General features: G+C 40.1%; 1 protein-coding gene across 3 annotated transcripts in view; it reads left to right on the forward strand.

Annotated features, from left to right (window-relative positions):
* Positions 1-21,501, forward strand: part of CACNA1A (calcium voltage-gated channel subunit alpha1 A) — a 289,262-nt gene that overhangs the window by 186,741 nt on the left and 81,020 nt on the right. For all 3 annotated transcript variants that reach the window (XM_089652658.1, XM_089652659.1, XM_089652660.1), the window contains exons 31-36: positions 5,300-5,416; positions 7,143-7,208; positions 10,358-10,458; positions 12,414-12,564; positions 13,866-13,993; positions 20,581-20,677. In XM_089652658.1, coding sequence (XP_089508784.1) covers positions 5,300-5,416; positions 7,143-7,208; positions 10,358-10,458; positions 12,414-12,564; positions 13,866-13,993; positions 20,581-20,677 — 660 coding nt within the window. The remainder of the gene's footprint in view (positions 1-5,299; positions 5,417-7,142; positions 7,209-10,357; positions 10,459-12,413; positions 12,565-13,865; positions 13,994-20,580; positions 20,678-21,501) is intronic.

A 21,501-nucleotide genomic window follows, 5' to 3' on the forward strand; every position in this document is an offset into this window, starting at 1 on the left:
CTGGCCATAGCACTAATCTCTAAGCCAAAGTGCTGCCAGTATTCTCACCCCTTTTTCTTTGAATAAATATCTAGAATGCAGTGAAGATCCTTTAATATCAGAATACAGTGACAACATTGTAACTCAGTCAGAATGTAAAGGGACACCTAATGAACTGGGCCACATGCTGCAAAAAGAGTTTAACAAAGTAAACTTTTTAAAAAAGTAAAACATGTTAATGCCGATGTGTCCCTGTTAGTGAAAATTTTTTTTGCACTTTCTGTCCCAGTGAGCACATTGTTACTGTGACAGGGAGTGAAAGTAAATCACCCCAATGAGGGAACAGACAGAGACCCAGGGGCGTCCCTAGGGTTGGTGTCACCCGGTGTGATACCACTTGATGTCACCCCTCCGACGAACCCCGCAGGATGGATCGAATCTATGGATTGAGCATAATGGATCGGAGTCCAATTTATTATGCTCCCCAATCCGCAGATCCGATTCATCCTGCGGGGATCGTAGGCTTGCAACCTATACGGGGTTAACTGATCTCTCCACGAAAAGGTAAGTTTTAAAGCAAGCCGACGATCCCCGGAAGAAGGATCGGATCTGCGGATTGGGGAGTATAATGAATTGGACTCCGATCTATTATGCTCAATCCGCACATCCGATCCATCCTGCGGGGATCATCGGCTTGCTTTAAAACTTACCTTTTCGTGGAATCGGGTCTGGTGTCAGCCCGTGCGATAGGTGTCATCCAGTGTGGCGTGCCTAGGGATGCCACTGCAGAGACCTAAATGTCTCTCTACTATGTCCAAAGTTAAACAGAAAAAAATGGATGGAGTTGAGCTTTACCTACAGAGTTCCCTATGGGGTTGATTTACTAAAGGCAAGTAGACTGCACTTAGCAAGGACATTTGCTCCAGAGCTTAGTGAATGAAGTTAAACTTCACTGTGCAAAGAATACCCAATCGCATGCAAGGAAAATAAAAAAACAAATCATTTTTACTTGCACATGATTGGATGATGGAAGTAAGCGGAGCGTCTCCTCATTTACTAAGCTCTGGAGCAAAGTGCACACTCTATTTGCCTTTAGTAAATCCACCCCAAACTCTGACAAACGCATAGATGCAGTGCTGATCTTATTAGAAAGCCCAGCCTGCTTTGGATTACATTTAAAACTTCACCACTTCCAGTTCCCAGTTGTTATGTGCTGTTTGAGTAGTCTGCTTTTTGCTCAAACTACACAGTCTTTGTGTACTCAGAATTACATTAACTTAGACCCAATCACACATAATAACTAAGAAGGCCTTTGGATTTATGGTGGACTAAAATTTTACATTGTCATTAGCTTTTTTTTATAACCAGACAGAAGATTAGGCAGAAATACAAGCTTTTACTCTTTAAGCTTGTATATTGCTGAATTTTGTGTTTTGCCACTAGTTCTTTCTTCCATCTTCCCTAAATTTACCAACAGATAGAAGAGCAATAAGTTCAAATGTAGTGAAGGTTTTTCTATGCAACTGATGTACAGTTGTGCTCAAAAATTTGCATCCCCTGGCAGAAATCGTGAAATCTTGGCATTGATATTGAATATATGACTGATCATGCCAAGAAACTGTCTTTTATTTAAGGACAGTGATAATATGAAGTCATTTATTATCACATGGTTGTTTGGCTCCTTTTTAAATCATAATGATAACATAAATCACTCAAATGGCTCTGATCAAAAGTTTGCATCCCCTGGAATCTTTGTCCTGGGTACAGACACACAAGGTGACACACAAGGGTTAAAATGGCAATTAAAGGTTCATTTCCCACATCTGTGGCTTTTTAAATTGCAATTAGTGTCAGTGTATAAACAGTCAATGAGTTTGTTAGCTCTCACGTGGATGCACTGTGCAGGCTAGATACTGAGCCATGGGGAGCAAAAAACAACTGTCAAAGATCTGTATAACAAGGTAATGGAACTTTATAAAGATGGAAAAGGATATAAAAAGATATCCAAAGTCTTGAATATGCCAGTCAGTACTGTTCAATCACTTGTTAGGAATTGAAAAATTCAGGAATCTCTTTATGCCAAGTCAAGTTCAGGTAGAAGGACTGCAGCCACAACATCCGGAAGAATTGCTCCAAGAAAAACCCACAGACAACTTCAGGAGAAATACAGGCTGCTCTGGAAAAAGATGGTGTAGTTGTTTAAAGGAGCACAAAATGACGATACTTCAGCAAAAAATGAGCTACATGATCAAATTTCCAGAAAGAAGCCCTTACTGCACCAATGCCACAAAAAACCCCAGTTACAGTATGGCTAACAACACCTGGACACGCCTCACAGCTTCTGGCACACTGTAATCTGGAGTGATGAGACCAAAATAGAGCTTTACTGTATGGTCACAACCATAAGCGGTATGTTTGGAGAGGGGTCAACAAGGCCTATAGCGACAAGAATACCATCCCCACTGTGAAGCATGGTGGTGGCTCACTGATGTTTGGGGGTGTGTGAGCTTTAAAGCCACAGAGGAATCTTGTGAAAATTGATGGCAAGATGAATGCAGCATTTTATTAAAAAATACTGGCAGACAATTTGCATCTTTCTGCTATTACCAATTCTCCAAGGGTATGCAAACTTTTGAGCACAACTGTACCAAGAGCAATATTAAGCTGGCCATACATGGCTCATATTTTTTTTGTTCAGACAGCAGGCTGAAAGAAACAAACTGAACCGATTCCCACATCCACACATTCGAGTTGGATGCAGGAATCCTCCCTGCTGTACCATTGTATTCTGATAGAGGAATATCCCCGCTGTCAGAAGACAGTGATCAGTTCTGCAGCCAATTGGCTGCATGTTCTGATTGAAGCAAAATTTTCCAACAAGCCCATTCATGAAAAGTTGATCATTAGATCAACTTCTCATGAACAGGAACAGACAGAGGGATCAAACTTTGGCTGATCCCTGCTGAACTGGCTGAATGTTTGATCCATCTGTGGCCAAGTTTAGTAACTCCGATGACATTCTGATGCTACAGTTTTTAACTTTCCCTGGAAAAGCCGAGTTAGATGGGTATTAAACTGCTTCCCTATCACTCTCATGCACTTTGGAAAAATCTCTGAGGGCCTAGTGGCAATACTTGTTTTATTTGCATGCTTTTTTCACTCTAGTTGATGGCCAATCAGTCCTGCACTGACCCCAGAAGCGCCTGCTTTTTTTTGGGACTTACATACAACGGATCCCTCATCATTTAAGAGTAATGTAACATAAGAAAGAGGAACGCCTGGAAATGCTTATAAGAGGGTTTTTTTGCAGCAACTCTGCCAAAGAGAATGTGCTTCTATTAGTAGAATCTCTTTTTTCTTCTGGGGATCCGTTCCATGTGCGAGTGTAGAGGGCTCACATAAACAATGTGCTGTGTCCTGTCTCCACTCTGTCAGTTACCGTAATGCACAGATTTGGTGTGAGGAGTGGAGGAACCTGAGCTCTGCATGTGCCGTACACTCCTACTGTAAAATGCCTGCTTGTTTCCAAATACAGTGCATTTGGTTTGATTCTTGGTTCTTCAATGGAAAACTCAAATCTTCAAAAAATAATTGCTGGGATGAAGGAAGCAATGAGGCCCTCTTGTCGCCTTCGCTCTGCACCTTTTTCCTGGTTTAATACAAGGGCCTTCTGTTTCAATGTGAAGTGTGCTTTCATAATTATGTCAATTAAAGAGGCTCTGTCACTAGGTACATGCATAACGCCATAAAGTATAGTGTGGACACCATATTGCCTTTTTCTCAGTTATTAAGGTTTTGTTGTCTTTTGATGTGTGACATGAAATCTGTTATTGTTCTGTTTATGACTTACCCAACCTATTTAAGAAAATGTTCTTGTAAAAGTTTTAACTGTTTCTCCCGCTTACTAGGGGCTGATTTTACAGCTGAGGGCCGTGTTTGGCCAGGAGAGCAATCAGCTGATATGAGGTGGACTGGTTGTTCAGTGGGGCCATGCCATAGACACCCATTCCATGATAAAAGTATTCATGGTATGAGCTTGGCCTGAACTTTACACAGCTCTCTGCTTTACACTGGCTGTTAATAAACTTGGTCTTGTGAATAACTCTAAGGCCTGCCTCATAAAATGAATTGAACTAAATTTAACTTTTTACTAGAGAACTTCTGTAGCCACATCTTGTATGCATATTGCCATAGAAACTCCCAGAGATTATGTCGGAAAGAGGTTAGGTTTAATTCTGTTATTCTGTGGTGATTACAGCGTATGTAAACCCTAACAATAAACTTCCTTTATTTGCTCCCTTTGGTCTATTTAGTATACCATTGAAAGTGTTTTGTTATATCTGTTCAACAATTGCAAAGAAATAGCTGTCGATCCTGACAAAAATCCAGTACTGTCCTGTGTACGCTGCAGTTTATTTCAAGATAAGAATTACCCAACACCTTCCCCTTTGTTATAGAGGAAATGATGAATAGCAGAGGTGCATAGTAGTCCTAACACACTTAATGTTCTGGGTTGACAATGGTATTCCTCCATAGATACAGTACATTGAGTGAGCCTCACCTTAGGACAGTAAATGTGCTACCGGCAGGATCAGCAGGTGGAAATGAAGGAGGTAAAAAGACTGAAAAAAAAACTACTGCAAACACCACATTTAAGGACTAGTAGTCTGCAATATATTAAGATTTTGTTCTTGGGTTTAGATATACTTTAAGGAAAGAGAGAGATTCAGCACTAAAGAATTTTTGTCTGCATCTCCCTTGACCTTCTTCCTAGTTTCTAAGGTCAACATAAGCCCAACACTCCTAAATCTTCCACAATATAATCTCTTAGCATTGCCATAGCAATAGGTGAACAAGATAGTACTGCAGTGGTAACTTCAGCTTTCACTATTCAAAATTATTCCAGAACCCTCATAAGTGAGAAAACAAAGCACAGTGTCTTCCTTTTACCTGCCTTCCTCCCTGGCAGCATTATGTCTAGTACAAAGTGACAGGTGCTCTTTAACAAGAACAGATGAAACAAATAAATAAAATTATTGCTAGTAAGACTTTGAGTTCTTACAAATTTACTGGATGCAAGTGTTTTCACTCTTTTGTCCTATCTGCCTACACCCCTAATTTGTAAATGATTTGACCTCTTGCAGGAGGACGTGGGGTTTGCGGGAAAATGCAGGGACATTATGGTAGTTTGCTGCATTTACAGAAGTGTTCTTTTCTGATAATAATTTTATTTATTTATTTCGATCCAAAGACGAAAATAAAATTGTGTCTTCTTGTCTTCACTGTATTTTTTATGTCCCCTCCCATTTATGCTTTATAGGATAACTTTATCAACCTCAGCTTTTTACGTCTCTTCCGTGCGGCTCGACTCATTAAACTTTTGCGTCAGGGGTATACTATTCGCATCCTACTGTGGACCTTCGTCCAGTCCTTCAAGGTCAGTACATATCAATACAAGTGATGTCTGAATATATACTGTATATGATCATATATTGGTGTTTGGATGCTTTGTAGCCAGCCACAAGACATTCTGTGAAACTCATAGAGTGTTGTAGATACTTATTAGAAATCTGTCTCTCACAAGTGTAAGAAATGGTGCAACTTGCAACAGATATATGTACATGTTGGTAAGGTGTGCATGAGTCTGTCACAGAATTGTCTCAGAAGTATTGTCTAAAAAAATACTTCTGAGACAATTCTGTGACAGACTCATGCACAGCATCCAGCATAGAAAAGGTCTTATTTGCCTCCCCTTTCCCTATCACCAATATGGTGTTATAAGGAAAGTGAAGCTTGTTGTCCCTGGAAACTGGGTCATTTACGCATGCATCAGAAATGCTTTAATCCCTGGTGGGTGCAAAGGGTAACAAAGATCCCCCTACTTCGAGGAGTGTGGGCATCCCCTCATTGCACACAGGTTTGGAAGATTTAGGAGTCCTAGATTTGTAAGGGAACTGAGTTTTCCAGAATGATGCCTGTGTTTCTTTTGCTGAGGTAAAAGTACTCTTTCTTCCAGTGATGTCTTTGAAATAGTTGTGCAGGGAGGCACCAAAAAGACATTTTCCATCTAAAGGCATTTGCAGTAAGTGTACTGTTTTTCTGCAGACCAATATTTTAGCCAAATAGTCTTTGCATGTGAACAAACAGGATACTTATTCTGGATATGAGACATACAATATCCACAGGTCCATCAACACAGCGGTGTACGATAACAGGCATGATTTCTAATTGTTTTTAAACCTGAAGGATTTTGTAGGATTGAATGAGGTGCATTAGTCATATTCTTGGTCCATTCCCCCAAATGAACATGACAGAAATGACAGTTTGCAAAGCAGGCTAGTCTAGGGAGAAGAAGAACTTGAAAAGGGTTTCTGGTCTCTTGTCTACCAGATGCCTAAACAGTGCATGTCCTGAAAAGGAATGGTCAGTGCTTTGTTCAAGCAATGAGAGGATCCATAACAGGGACCAAGAACATCTTAATAAGGGCCTCTTCAACAAGATATTGCTACGCAAAATGCTTGGGAGACTAAAATAGCTTATCAGGAGTAGACCAGTCACCAAACAAAAGAGGTTGCAGTAGCAAATATACTGGGAATGTATTGACAGGTTGGGTCATTTTAGGGGATTGAGACTGGAGAATTCAGATGCAGGTAGTTCCAAATCTAGACATTTATGCAATACATGAATAAGAACCAATATTGTATTTTTAAGCATAGGAGTTACATTAGTATACTGAACCTCCTTGGTACAAAAGCAACCAAAAAGGACAGTTTACACTCCTCATTATCCCCTGCTACGTGTGCAGAAGCTGCAGGAATATAAGAGGAAGACTCCGGAGGAGAAGGTGCAGAAGAACGCTTGCAGGTCCCTGCATTCTGAGTCAGCTATCATGGCAGAGACTATTTTACATAGCCGAGGAAAATTCTTCCCTAGATAATACAGAGGAGGAAACCATACAGAGCCAATGGAGGCTTGGAGAAGTGGGTGGATTCAAGCGGGGAACAATGATCCAGGCTGTTGCTGTCAGGTTCATGAGGAGGGACACTGCAAGCTGGGGTGATCTGTTATGAATCTGTGTACTGAGCCTTCCTCACCTGAATGAATGCTGGCTGATTCTGTATCTATTTAGCTAATTCTTACCTTCCCACTTTCTTCCTGCACAGGCACTGCCCTACGTTTGCCTTCTGATTGCTATGCTTTTCTTTATTTATGCCATTATTGGCATGCAGGTATGTTCTAAAATCTGTGTGTGTCTACTTATATACCAATATATTTGTCTATTGCTCACAATGGCTCATTCATTATCACACCTACCTTATAGTCCTGGGGTACCAGGTTCTTTATCTGGTTTTTCTTACTCACCTACACTGTATTTGGGTTGATAATTTGACAATGTGGGAATTTACTAAAACTGCAGCAGCCACAATCTGAAACAGATGTGCATGACAACCAGCCAGCTTGCATCTTTCATTTTCAAAGGGTTTAGGCTACATTCAAATGGCTAGACACTTGCAGCCAGGGGCGGAAGCCGGCAAGAAACAGTAGATTCCTGGTGGTTGTAAATGCTGCATGCACACATTGTGTAGTATTAACGGCAGCTGTCAGATTTGTACTCTTTAAAAATCAATGGCGGGTGCCGTTACTGGATGCTGAATAGGGTCTCCATCCAACCCTGGATACAGCCAGTTAATATGCGGCCATAACACAGAGTGTTGCTGCGCCCAGAGGCGACGTTTAGCCACCTCTGAATGCAGCAAATATTCAGCTGTCTGAATGTAGCCTAACTGAATTAGCGGAAGCTAGAAGCTGATTGGGTACTATGCAGAACTGTTCTGAATTCTGCCTGTCGGTTTTAGGCAATTCCCTGATTGCATTTAGTTATATTAAAAAGCAAAAACACAATTGTATTTATTTTCACTCAGGTAAATATGAAATATTGTATAAGTATTTCATATTTAACATTTGCAACCAGCAGGTGGCCCCTATGTAGCAACTAAATTAATCATTGTAACACAACACCCCTTCCCCCACTCCATTTCCATCTTCCACCCTTCACCAACTTAGTAGCAAAAAATGTCCAATTTAACTCGATCAGGCTTCCTCTGAGTACTATTATTTGATGCTTGTACAATACCCACTCGCCCTCCAGAAGATTTACCCCCCTTTGTGACAAGGCCATTTTTTTTTGTAATACAGCGCTGTTACTTTAACCTCCCTGGCGGTATTCCCGAGTGTAGCTCGGGGTAAAGTTTCAGTACCACAAGCGGTAACCCCGAGCTACACTCGGGAATACCATGTGGTGCTGCTCCAGGATCTGTTCTTCTCTTACCTTGTCCTGCGCTTCCGCGATGTCCCTCCTGCAGTGTCCCTGTAATGTCCTCCGGCGGATGCCGGCATCTGTCTTCTGGGTTCCGTCCCCTGCGAGCGTTGGGACGTAAGGGGGACGGAACGGCGGGAAATATGAAAATGACAAAAAGTGACATTCACTAAATACACTAAAATCACATAGTATAACATTACTGTATCAAACCATTTCACATACATTTTGTCCCGAGTGCTTTGTCCTGCCTGCATTTTTACTGTTCTTTCTGCCTGGAAACTGAGAAAAGTCCATGGCGTCCAAAAAGCGTCCCTTTAGGTCAAAAGCGGTTTTAGACCGGCTAGAGAACAGCGATAGTAAATCAGAACCACTTGCAGAATTGAGTGATAATGATTCGTGGGGGAAATTCGTCATCAGACATTGAAAACGATTCTGCGACTTTGCTCAGTGATGTGCAAACTTGGCGCTGTATTTCAAATTTCAGTGTTTTTGGTTTGATTATATTATTGAATTAAATTTATTATATTATTATTTTTTATGATTATTTATTAAATTATAATTTATGATTTCGTGTTTAAAATTTTATCATACCTGGGATGTTTACTAGACTCTTGTTCAGACAGATCTCAGTGAGTTATTCCTAAAAATTGCAGGCCTTTGAGCACAGAAATATGGACATAATCAGACCGCTAGGGAGGTTAACTGACAATTGTGTGGTCATGCAATGCTGTACAAAAAATTAAATGTAAGTAATTTTTTTTCACACAAATAGAGCTTTCTTTTTGTAGTATTTGATCGCCTCTGCGGTTTTTATTTTTTGTGCTCTAAACAAAGGAATATCGGCAATTTTTTTTTACTTTTTTCTATAAAACATATCCAATAAAAAAATTTTAAAATCTAATTTCTTCATAAATTTAGGCCAAAATGTATTCTGCAACATGTCTTTGGAAAAAACAAATCAGAATAGGTGTATATTAATTGGTTTACGTGAAAGTTATAGCGTCTACAAATGGTGGTTTATGGTGGAATAATTTTTTTTTTATATTAGTAATGGTGGCGAACAGCGACTTATAGTGGGACTACTGGGCTGTGGTGGGCATTCTGACACTAACTGACACTGGGTGGGAACTGACTAACTGCCACTGACATCTTCAGTGACACTAATACAGTGATCAGTGACACTGTATTAATTACACTGGGCAGGAAGGAGTTAACGCCCCTGCTGACAGGAGAGAGACCTTTGTTATTAACACACAGATCTCTTCCACCAGCTTCTCCACTGATCATTGAGTCCTGGCCATGAATCGCTGGCCGGGACTCGGTGATTGACATCTTCTGGAGCCAATGACAGCGTGGGTAGGTCAGCATGCGCATGTCCCTTACAAAAATATAAAATCACGTATTTTTTTACGTGATTTTGCGCAGCACAGTTGCCCTGCAGCAGTATATCTGCTATAGGGTGGTCCTTAAATGGTTTAAACAACAAAGTAGGAGGTGGAAATTTTCTAGTAAATTTAACTAAGGATTCACAGTCTGCCATAAAGCATCCAGGCAATTTTGGACTTAGAAACCCCAACATGCTATTCAGATACAGCGCCATGGATGTATGCTATAAAAATATATGCAACATCAGTTTACACAGATGCACACCTTCATAAACAAATTATATAAAAAATGTGACTACAAACCACTGCAATTTGCATTTAAGGCCTCTAATGCAGGAAAAAGTGATATGGGGGGGAGCAAAATATATGTTTATAGTGCTCAGATTACTTCTCCTATGTTTAGAAAAGCTAAATGCAGAATTGCCAGCATGACTGAGGCTGAACTCCAGAGTCAAGTCTGAGAATTTTTATTTAATGGCACAAATTGGAAAATCCATCAGTCAGAAGAAAATGGCCAACAATAGGAATGACGTTAGTGAAACCTAGATAAACTGTGTTTATTCCTAAAATCATACTACCTGGTGACGTTACAGGTTAAAATAGATTTTCTAGTATAACATCATCTTTTTTATAACCACTAAGACATCTTGGTATTTCCTTCCTTACATGGCAGGTATTTGGTAACATTGCTCTCGATGAAGAAGATGAGGACACGGCCATCACCGAACACAACAACTTCCGCACATTTTTCCAAGCTCTCATGCTACTTTTCCGGTGAGCCTCTAAGCTGCTAAACTATAAATTATAAAGCTTAAATTCACCTTTTCTGTGCATTTCTTCTGCATTCTTTACATTCTTGTATCACATAGAATGCAGTTTTCACTGAGTTGCAATTACAGGTGTTTTTCGCTGCTCATTGTAAAATATGTTTCATGGTATTTATCAACAATTGTTCTACCAGTTGAACCTGAAAATGTTGCCACTCCGAAATAGCGAAGTGTGTCAGTTGCGGTCATTTCCTGTTATGATGACCCATTGCCTCTGTGCTTTATACTTGCACAGGGTGAGCGGTCTTGTAACCATCTGTTGCAGTCTTGTAAAGGATTCGCTGATGTGATCACATTAATGTTGGTTGGGCACCATCAGTCTTTGTCCATTCATTTACAACGCAACACAGTGGCTAAATGGTTAGCACTTCCTGGCAGTACTAGGGTCATTGGTTCAAATCCCAACCACGGCACCACCTGCCTAAAGTTTGCATGTTCTCCCTGTGCCTGTTTGCGTTTCCTCCCACACTCCAAAGACATGCTGGTAGATGAATTGGATCCTGTCTAAATTGGCCCTAGTATGTGTATGTATGAATGTGAGTTAGGGACCTTAGATTGTACGCCCCTTGAGGGTTAGGGACTGATGTGAATGTACAATATATATGTAAAGTGCTGTGTAAATTGACGGCGCTATATAAGTACCTGAAATAAATAAATAGCCCCTTGGTGTGATAAGCAAGTGTGGACAGGCATCCAGAGTACCAACCATGCTCTGCTCAAGCTGCAACCAATATCCAACTACTATCTCTGACTGGCTAGTGTAAGTAGAACCATGGGAGATGTAGTACCTCAAGTGTTACCACTTTCCAAGAAAGTAATGTGGTAAGCTGGAAGATTACTGCGCACAACCCAGCACTGGTCATAGGCTCTGTGCATGCCTGTGATGATATCACATGTGATTTTAACAGGCAATAAACGTACTTTGCTTAGCCTCATTCACTGTTGACATTAGAAAAACATGCAGATTCAAAAAATAACATTATGGTGCTTATTCATGGTATGCTGATTGTTTGTAGTAAATAAAGCGATGGAATTATAATCATATCTGTATTGAAAGTCCCTGATTGTCACAGTCTTTCTGTACCATGGCCAGTGGTTGGCACCTTTTCATGTCAACAGTCTCCTTGTAATTGAAGCAGTCTTTGGAAGTCATATAGGTGTCCGTTTATGAACCAGCGGTAATAGATCGCTGCTCAGTTCTCTGGCATTCTCGGAGAACACAGTTCTCCTGTGAATGCCGTTTATGAAGCATATGTAGATCAGTTCTCCAAACTAAGGGAGAACGGTCTACAAACGCTGGAAAACGGCTGATTTTACTATAATCTCGCGAGATTACAGTAAAAGATCAGTTTACTAAGCAGAGGTAAATTATCTCTGCTTAGTTTGCGGTCCCTCCGATTCTCCAGCTCTGGGCTGGAGAATCTGGAGGGAGAACACAGATCTCCAGAGAAGGGCTGAACATATTCTCCTGGGTGTCAGAAACTGTGAATGACCAGAGAATAGCTGTGATCCTCTGAATCGCAGCTATTCTGTGTGTCATAAACGGACACCTTAGTAACCTAACCATCTGACAGTTGTAAAAGTGGATGTTGGATAGAGATGTGGACATAGATTCATACATGGTTCGTGGGTCAGTAGAACTAGACACCCAGGGGTTTATTTACTAAAGCTGGTTCTCTCAGAATCTGGTGCAGCCGTGCATGGCAGCCAATCAGCTTCTAACCTCAGTTGGTTCAATTAAGCTTCAGCAATAAAACCTGGAAGCTGATTGGTTTCCATGCAGAACTGCACGAGATTCTGAGTTAACTAGCTTTAGTAAATAAACCCCCCAGGGTCTCTAATACTGGGCGTATACATATGGGCATTTTCGTAAAACATCATGATGTATCTTTCATCCCACAGGAGTGCCACAGGAGAAGCATGGCATGAAATCATGTTGTCTTGTCTCAGTGGGAAGCCCTGCGACTCCATGTCAGGCATTAAGGAGAAAGACTGTGGCAGTGAATTCGCTTATTTCTACTTTGTGTCATTCATCTTCCTTTGCTCATTTCTGGTGAGTGAGAAGGGCAATAATCAATAACCCTTTTTGTATCATAACAGCTGAAATCTGATTGGTTGTCCTCTGAGCATGACCCATATTCAGTACTTCAGCTTAATAAATACTCCATATTCAATGCCATCATCAAAAGTGGATAAAATGCTGATAAGTGCTACCAAGGGACTTAAGCTGGCCATACATTATGTAATTTCCTTTAGATTTACCCTTAGCCATTAAGTAGTGTTTAGCAGCATTTTAGGAGCATTTAGCATTTTTTTTCTGCTGGAAAAAAACTCCACAAAAACAATTTTTTGTCTGCTCCTAGACACTGAAGCTCAAAGAACGCTAATAGCCTAAAGTAGTGTACATGAACACATAGGGAAATACTATTTAGCTGCTAGGAGCAGAAAAAATGCTAATAACAGATTCTAGGAGCTTAAAAATGATAGTGTGCATGGAGCCTGAAAGTGTTTACGTTTGACCTCATGTTATATGGTTTTGGTAAACTTGTAAAAGAAAATTGTATAATTTATGGTCAACCTTAGTTTAATTCAGGAACAGGTAAGCACAGGTAGCTACAGGTAACCACTATTACAAAGACAAGCAAAACTACATTAAATGTGTTGTACAGAAGTTGTCAATAACATTCATAACTTGCCATGAACAATATAAGGTTCCAAATTGGCAGCTGGTAGTTTACTTCTATTTCAATACTTTTATTAAAGTTTTATGAAAAAAGTATACAACTTGTGAACAGACAGTTATATCAAAATAGAGGGAAGGTAAGGTCCTACAGCGCAGGTGGGTGATATCAGTATGTCAGTGACAAACATATCCAGCAATATATATACAATTTCAATCATTAATGAACAAACATAGGAGCTTATCTGTCACGCAGTGGTAAACCACCCTACCAAGGCTCACAGAAAGCCTGTTCGGGGGACAGATATAAAAAGAAAGATAATAGCTTAACATTTCCAGGACTGACCGGCCAGCTGACGTGGGTCACTATCACTTCCAAATACTCTACACCAAATAGAAAATATGGAAAGCATAGAAACCAAAGGAAGAAAAAAGAAATAAAGAGAGAAAAGAACAAGGGGAAGCACTCCAAGTGGTCTGTCAGAAAGCCCATTGTCTCAACCTGCACTCTTCAAGCATCTGAAGGTTGGAGGTTTTTAAGCCAAGAGTCTCTGGGCGGTTTAAGGGTCTACTGTTTCTTTGTTGTTGTCACCTTCCTCCTAGATAGCAAGATTGTGTTGTTGTAAGTTGTGCACTTTGATGCCATAGGTTATAGTTTTTGTCTCTTTTTGCAGATGTTAAACCTGTTTGTTGCTGTTATTATGGATAACTTTGAATATCTCACACGTGATTCATCTATTTTGGGTCCTCATCATCTGGATGAATATGTGCGAGTGTGGGCAGAGTATGACCCAGCTGCCTGGTGAGTCAATTTGTTTACTTTCTGAAGCCAACAAGAAGCGGGGTTACATGTGGCTTTGTACAATAAAATGCTAACTGTTCAAACTAATAGCTGTAGTAGGTGAGGCCAACACTTGCAATCCATTTACATTTTCTGTGTTGGGATGGCCCTCATGTTACAACTGCCGTAAACTTGCATTAGCTCAGCTATCAGAATCTTACTAGGTTTGCATAGTATTAATAAGCCTTTCACTGAACAGATGTGAGAGTGGAAATGAAAACGATTGGAAAGAGACAAGAATTTTGTGCATTTATTTTACCATCAGAAGAATAATCTGTTTCCACACAGAGAAAAGGACCAGTAAGCTGTAACTTGAGAAAAAGCAAAATACTAGTGACATATATTATACAACAGAAGCTCAATAACAATACTGAGATCAGCTGATGGTGATAAAGAAGGAGACTGAAGACGTCTACATGCAGGAAAAGAATGTCTTATGTATGTCTGAGAAAATGGAAACATTGCCACAGTGGAAAAGATTAAGTACCTAAGATCAAAACCTAATGAATACAGTAGTAGGGAGCGTGTTACATTTTAAGAAGCACAAAAATGATCTAATCAAAGTTCAGGACTCAATAGTCATGAACCCAGCAGTGGCTACTGTTTCAGCTACTCACGCTGCAATTCAACTGATCCAACTGCTGTTTAGCTTTGTTACCTATGTGTATCTCATGTTCAGTTGCTGGACTCATCTGAAAGGTAGATTAATCTTTAATAGATTTCGTTTACATATGTTGGAGCCATATCTTATATATCTGGATATTATACACCCAAGCTGAAAATCCAGTTGAAGAAGAAGACAATAAAAATGGTAGCCTACATATGTTGGAGCCATATCTTATATATCTGGATATTATACACCCAAGCTGAAAATCCAGTTGAAGAAGAAGACAATAAAAATGGTAGCCACGAACACTGGAAGATATGCTCCCTTGAAGCCCACAGCTAAAATTCCAGACATCTGATTGATATCTCTGCTGCGATAAGCTTTTTTTCTGGAGCAGGGAAATTTCTGGTAGATTAGGCAACCACAAAGTTGTAACAAATTGATATGATTTTCTTGAATAAATGTTCACTTGTTAAAGTGGAACTAAACCCATTTAACCCAATAAACTAACTGTTTCCAAATCAGTTTAATTTAAGGCATTCTGGGAACGATAACCATCACAGTTGCTCGTGCCCTCAACCAAAATGTGAAGCCATCAAATCGCTGGTGTCATAACTGATCACATGTGCAGCACTATCGCAGCTTCAGAACAAACAGAAGCTAAGATGGAAGCTAAATTGGCTGTAAAGGATAGGAGGGTTTAGTTCCACTTTAAGGGAAAATTTTTAGTGGATGAGAGGAAACCATTTTTTTCATTACAGGTCAGTGCTTGGACTATTGCATTTTATCATGAAAAGCAATAAATGTTTTGCAGCAGAGTGAAGAAAAAAATAAGACAACATTTTATCAAGTAATTTTTTTTTTCCATAATCAAGATTATTGAGTTTAGGTCTAAGTGCTGCAGCATGATTAGCTCATGATATTTTTAGCATCTGAAAGAAGGGTTTGCTCAAAAGCTTTAGGAAATCATGGACATATGCCACTGTCATGTCAGAAGACTAAGGTCCAGTTCAACGTTTGCTTCATCTTATCTACAGATATCCAGACATTATATGCTTTTGTTATCTTAGGTTTTGTATTTTCTCAAGTAATTATGTTTTTTTTCTCCCACTTTCTATGTTTTTATGTATTTTTTGGTTGTATTTAGCAAATTCTAGTCCATTGGTGTTTTTATTTTAGTATATATCTTTCCATTCAGTCATTTCTGCATATGTATTATTTTCTTGCCAAAGTTTCTAGTGACTAAACACATTACTTTTCATTCTGCATCAGTATGTCTGGAGGTTATGGTTAAACTCTCAAACTAAATACTGAAGGACCAATAAAAAAAATAAAACTAACCCAATTTGCGTCTAGCTAGAAAATGTAAACCTGAAAGTCTGTTTATCTAAGACCTTGTACAAGTGTTACTTAGACCTTCTCAGGACAACAATATTGTGGCCAGTTGACCTAGTGTACAGAAAGAGGCATTCTCCAAGCTTAGCTTTGAAGTGTATTTTAAAATGAGTGCAGAGACCAGTGCCATCCTGCATTGACTTCACCCTTTCTTGGATTACGAGTTGTAAGAAACAGTTCATTGACATCCATTATTATTATTATTACATTGAGTTTATATAGCGCCAAAGGGTTTGCTCAGCGCTGTAAAATATAGGGGGGACAATACATGGCACAGTACAACAATAACAAACAACGTACGAGGGGTAAGAGGGCCCTAGTATATGGTTTTTAAAAGTCTTTCATTTAAGCGTTACTATAGGTAATTTTTTAAACATCAAAATAATAAACATGTTATACTCACCTGATCTGTGCAATGTTATTGCACAGAGTGGCCCTAAAACTCCTCTTCTGGGGTCCCTCAACGGCGATCCTGGCTCTTCCTCTTCTCTGTATGCCCCCATAGCAGGCCGCTTGCTATGGGGGCACACGGATGCTCTCTCCAGAGCTGTGTGTGTGTCTATGGAGCCATGCTTTAATTTTTATTGCCTCTTCATTTAAATTAAATTTTAACTTTTCTGAAAATAGGCATCCTTACCCTGATATGTTAGCTTTTTTAATTGAGTCTATTGCCTAATCTCCACCTTATCTGGTTATCAGAAAACAAAGATCATAAGTAGAACAGACATATTTTATACTTGAAAAACTGGGCGAAAAATGTGTTTGATATATATATATATATATATATATGTGTGTGTTATTTCCAATTAATAACAAATAAGTCTCTATAAAACCTTTTATATTGGGGTAATAGGGGAAAGTTTATATGAAATACAGATAGATTGTATCTGGATTTAAGTAGTGGGCTTTCAAAGGTATTTGTTGACATTGATTACTGTCAATCCCATGTGCGGGGTGGGGGGATTGGAGGAGAAAGATTTCAAAGAAGGAGCCAGAAGCACAAGAGACACATTGAATATGAGTAATGTCCCTTGTGCTGATTTTATGTTTTAAGGGGTTGTGAGAGGTTTATGTGTCTTGTTGAGACTGCCACACCCACCAAAACCTGCACAAAATTACTTGCCAATTAGCCCAGCTGAAGGAGGAGACCTTTTCTGCTCCTTCAACTATCCTGTATGGCTCAAGGCTCCAAAAAATTGTGACATGATCAAGTACTGCTTGGCACAGTCAAGCAATGTAGGGGTTAGCTCTCAAGCAATACTGTGCTAATTCATGTTTGCAAATATTTTACAGCAGGGTGAAACCTTTTGGCAGTTGATCTGTGATCTTGCTTAGTTCTCCATAGAAATGGAAATGATCCCTATACCATGTATACCCCTCTTCAGATTTATGCCTGGTGCACACTACGAGCTTTATTTTCCTTTAGCCCGGCAGGCTGAAGAAAAAAAAAACTGAGGAGCTCATGAGGAGGTCTCTGTACTAACTATGGTGTCCGTTTATGAACCAGCGGTAATAGATCGCTGCTCAGTTCTCCGGCATTCTCGGAGAACACAGTTCTGTGAATGCAGTTTATGAAGCAGTTCGAACGAACGAAGGGAGAACGGTCTCCAAACGCTGGAGAACGGTCTACAAACTCTGGAAAACGGCTCATTTTACTATAATCTCGTGAGATTACAGTAAAATATTAGTTTACTAAGCAGAGGTAAATTATCTCTGCTTAGTTTGCGGTCCCTCCGATTCTCCAGCTCTGGGCTGGAGAATCCGGAGGGAGAACACAGATCTCCAGTGAAGGGCTGACATGATCTCCTGAGTGTCATAAACTGTGAATGACCAGAGAATAGCTGAGATCCGTTGAATCGCAGCTATTCTCTGTGTCATAAACGGACACCTAAGTGATGTTAGTACAGAGATTTCCCTGCTGAGCTATTGTATTCTGACAGGGGGACTGCCCCCCGCCAGAAAACACCGGTCAGCGCTTGCAGCCCTTGTTTGTGAACGATGATCGGATGCTGAACGGCAGATGTTTTTCTGGCATGCTCGTTCTACAGAAGCTGGATGTTCAGACGGCTTCTGTCAAACAGACTGCTATATACACGGACCTAACAGATATCCAGCCCATGTGTACCAGGCATTAGAATCGGTCAGGAGAGATAAGTCCCAGCACGTCTATGATGTTGGAAAAGAATGGCAAAGTTCTCACCATTCTCAGGGAGACATCTGGATGTATATGGCCAGCCTCACTTTAGAAGTCTCTGATTTGGTGATTTTTTTGCATTCACACAGATTTTCTATGTTTTATTTGCCTCAACAGACTTCCTAATGAGGCCCCCTCCCACTCCCAGGCCGCATAGCAGCAGCGTAGGCTGCTATGGCTTTAGTTACGCTACTGTAGAAGAGTTGAAACCAGGTTGTTATTGCTGTGCTACATTAGGAAAATTTCCCATCGCTTTCTGTCCTGATGACACCTGCCAATAGGATAGGAAATGGGGGAAATATTTCCCACTGTATTCAAAGAGAAGAAATATCACTGCAGTGAGGGACTGATAACTATGCTAGGAAAAAGAGGTATAACATGGTTATTTTATTAAAGTAGGAGAAAGTTGAACCAAACTACAGATTGTGCCTTTTCAAAGATGCTTAATATGGAATCTGTTTGCTTAAAGCAACACACATTTGTTCTAACTCTCTTAGAGATATGACAGAGTAAAACGTTATGTTGTCTTTAGAAGAGAGAGGTTTGAGACTTGAGCCATAACTGAGTGATAATGTGAGTGTGTGTTGTATAATTCTTCCATATTTACAAAGTCATACAGGACACAACACCTCAAGAGTGTATGAGTGCAGGGAGGGTCATTCATGAAGGCTTCATCCCCTCTCAACTAACTTCCCTTCTGTTCTTATTTCAGCGGGCGCATTCATTATAAGGACATGTACAGTTTGTTACGGGTTATATCCCCACCGCTGGGGTTGGGGAAGAAATGCCCCCACAGGGTGGCCTGCAAGGTTTGGAAAACCCTTACAAAAGCAAACAAAACAAACCAAATTAAAAACACCGAACGAATTTCCACAACCCTTACCCTATATCCCCTTCCTTCTCTCACCCCCGGATAATATTCCTTTTCTTCCTACCTTTCAAAACTAGCCCGTTGTCCCTTGCAAGAGTTTCAGCGGAATGCGCGATGCTTCACCTACCTAATTTAATATATATATGCCATATATATATTTTTACTATCAAGCTGTACTCAGCTGTGTACACATTGTGCATCTTTTCACTCTTTGGTTGCCAGGAGGTCAGCTATTTAACCCATGGCAGCTAAAGTGTATATAGATTTCAGAAGACGCATGGGCTTGCTGGGTTTTTTGAGGGGTGGCCTGGGTTCGGATCATGTTTTATTTTGGTCGGGGGAGCCTGCTTTACAGAAGAAATAAAAAAAAAATTGCTTGATGAAGGGGGAGGGGGCGGAGGAGTCTCAGGGGGGCTCCATTAACCATTCTGGATTCTCCTTCCACATTCCATATACCTCGCTCCCACACACCCCTTTTTACCACCCACCACTATAAACATCTTCCTCCCTGCTCCTACACCACCTTCCCGATTCATACTGGCAGGACAAGGCATAAATCTTCCAATACCTGTACTGGAGAGAGGTTGTAAAATGAGATCCCTCCACCTGCCAATGGACTCCTGTTCAAAAAGCAGATTCTGTAAATAAAAAAAATAAACATAAAAAATGCGAGTTTCTATTCTGAGACCTAGTATAACTTCCCTATAAAATGCTTGTGCCCTCCTCCTGGAAAAGTTGACTGAGGTGTTATTGTTTGGGGCTGAGATAAGATTTCAGTTCCCGTTGTGGGTGATTTCTTTGCGTCTCTTCCTCAGATAGTAAAGAGTTGATCTAATTTCTTTTCACTCCTTTTCTCTCCATGTTTCTCCGATTCCTCCCCCTCCCTAACTGTGTCCTGGGATATGCTCTCTCTCATGTTTATCTTCCTCTCATTTTTTTTCTTCCTCTTCTATACTCAATCTTTTCCTCTTCTTATATCCCTTTCCACTCTACCTATATAACATTTTTATTTCTCCGACATCCTGACATTCACATCTTCTACTTCTTTTGTATATGAGTTACTCATAATGATTTACTCACTGCATCTATTTATTTGCCTTTACTTGCTATAATTTTGTTGGCTTGTTTCATGCCTCCTATTTCTTTATGGCATATTCTTGCTTTTGCCTGGACAATTTATTTTAATAATATTCTTTTTGGCACTCATTGTACGTAAATGCCTCATCACAATAATCAACCTCATCGATCTCTTCCTCTCCTTCCCCTAAGCTTCTTTCTGGTTACTGCTTGTTGACCTTGGTGACTCTTGGTCTTTCATCCTTTCTATTGCGCCATGTGTTCAACCTTCAACCATTTCACCATGATCCATTATACAACCTCTACTTTTGCTGATTATGTCCCATCTCCTCTTCTACTCCATTATACCATGTCTCATCTGCCTCCTTTCCATGGCTCTGTGGCTCCTCTCTCTCTGTTCCCAGGGGTCGCATGAAATACACAGACTTGTATCAGATGCTCAGACTAATCTCGCCTCCCTTGGGTCTGGGGAAGAAATGCCCTGCTCGAGTTGCCTATAAGGTAGATCCCTTCCCCTTCCATAACTATTATTCCTTTCCTAGTCCGTTCATGGGTCTCATATTTTTTACCACCAGCTAGAGGTAACTTAACACTACTGCTTTGTATAATTGTTATTTATCAGCAGAAGGGTTAAGAAATACCCAAAAAAGAGTGTTAATGTCAGGACCCTCTTGTATCACTTGAAGCCTCTGAATAGAATTGTGTATTTTGATGTTCTTTTTGGTATTTTGATGTGGAGATGTGCTGTCAGTGTGTGTGTGTGTGTCTATGACTTGTTTTGTATGTTGGGTAACTTTGAAAACTTTGTTCCTACTAATGGGAGAGGACCTTAGCTAACATGTAAATTTTTCCAGCATACTCAGAAAAGGGAATGACTTGACACCCCTGTTGCTCTCTGAAATTGAAAAGATATTCTATGAATTCTTCCTATTTGTAAACTGAGTTTATTTTCAAAATATTAGAAAATATTTTATGCGAACACAATAGTTCAATTTCAGAATAGCATGTTCACATGTGAAGGTGCGTGTACTTTATGTACAGAGGTATTTTGCAGGCATCTGCATAAAGATTTTATGGTTTACAAGGAAAGTATGACAGCCTGGAATGATTAGAAAGTATTTGCAGTCAAATGGTTGGTTTGCTTGGCAACTTAGAATGATCTCTAGGTCTCTGACAATACAGTGGGATAGCTTTAAATGTGTTGCCACATGGTGGATTGATCTCTAGACGTCTTGTTGCATAGTGAACTGACTAGTAATTCTCTCAGTAGGTGGTGGAGGAAACAGCTGATCTCTTATCAAATGGTGGAATAATCCGTAAATGTT

The sequence above is a fragment of the Staurois parvus genome, unplaced genomic scaffold (assembly GCF_062004578.1).
Source record: "Staurois parvus isolate SC_StPar_1 unplaced genomic scaffold, SC_StPar_1.0 ptg000689l, whole genome shotgun sequence".
Taxonomy (NCBI): Eukaryota; Metazoa; Chordata; class Amphibia; order Anura; family Ranidae; genus Staurois; species Staurois parvus.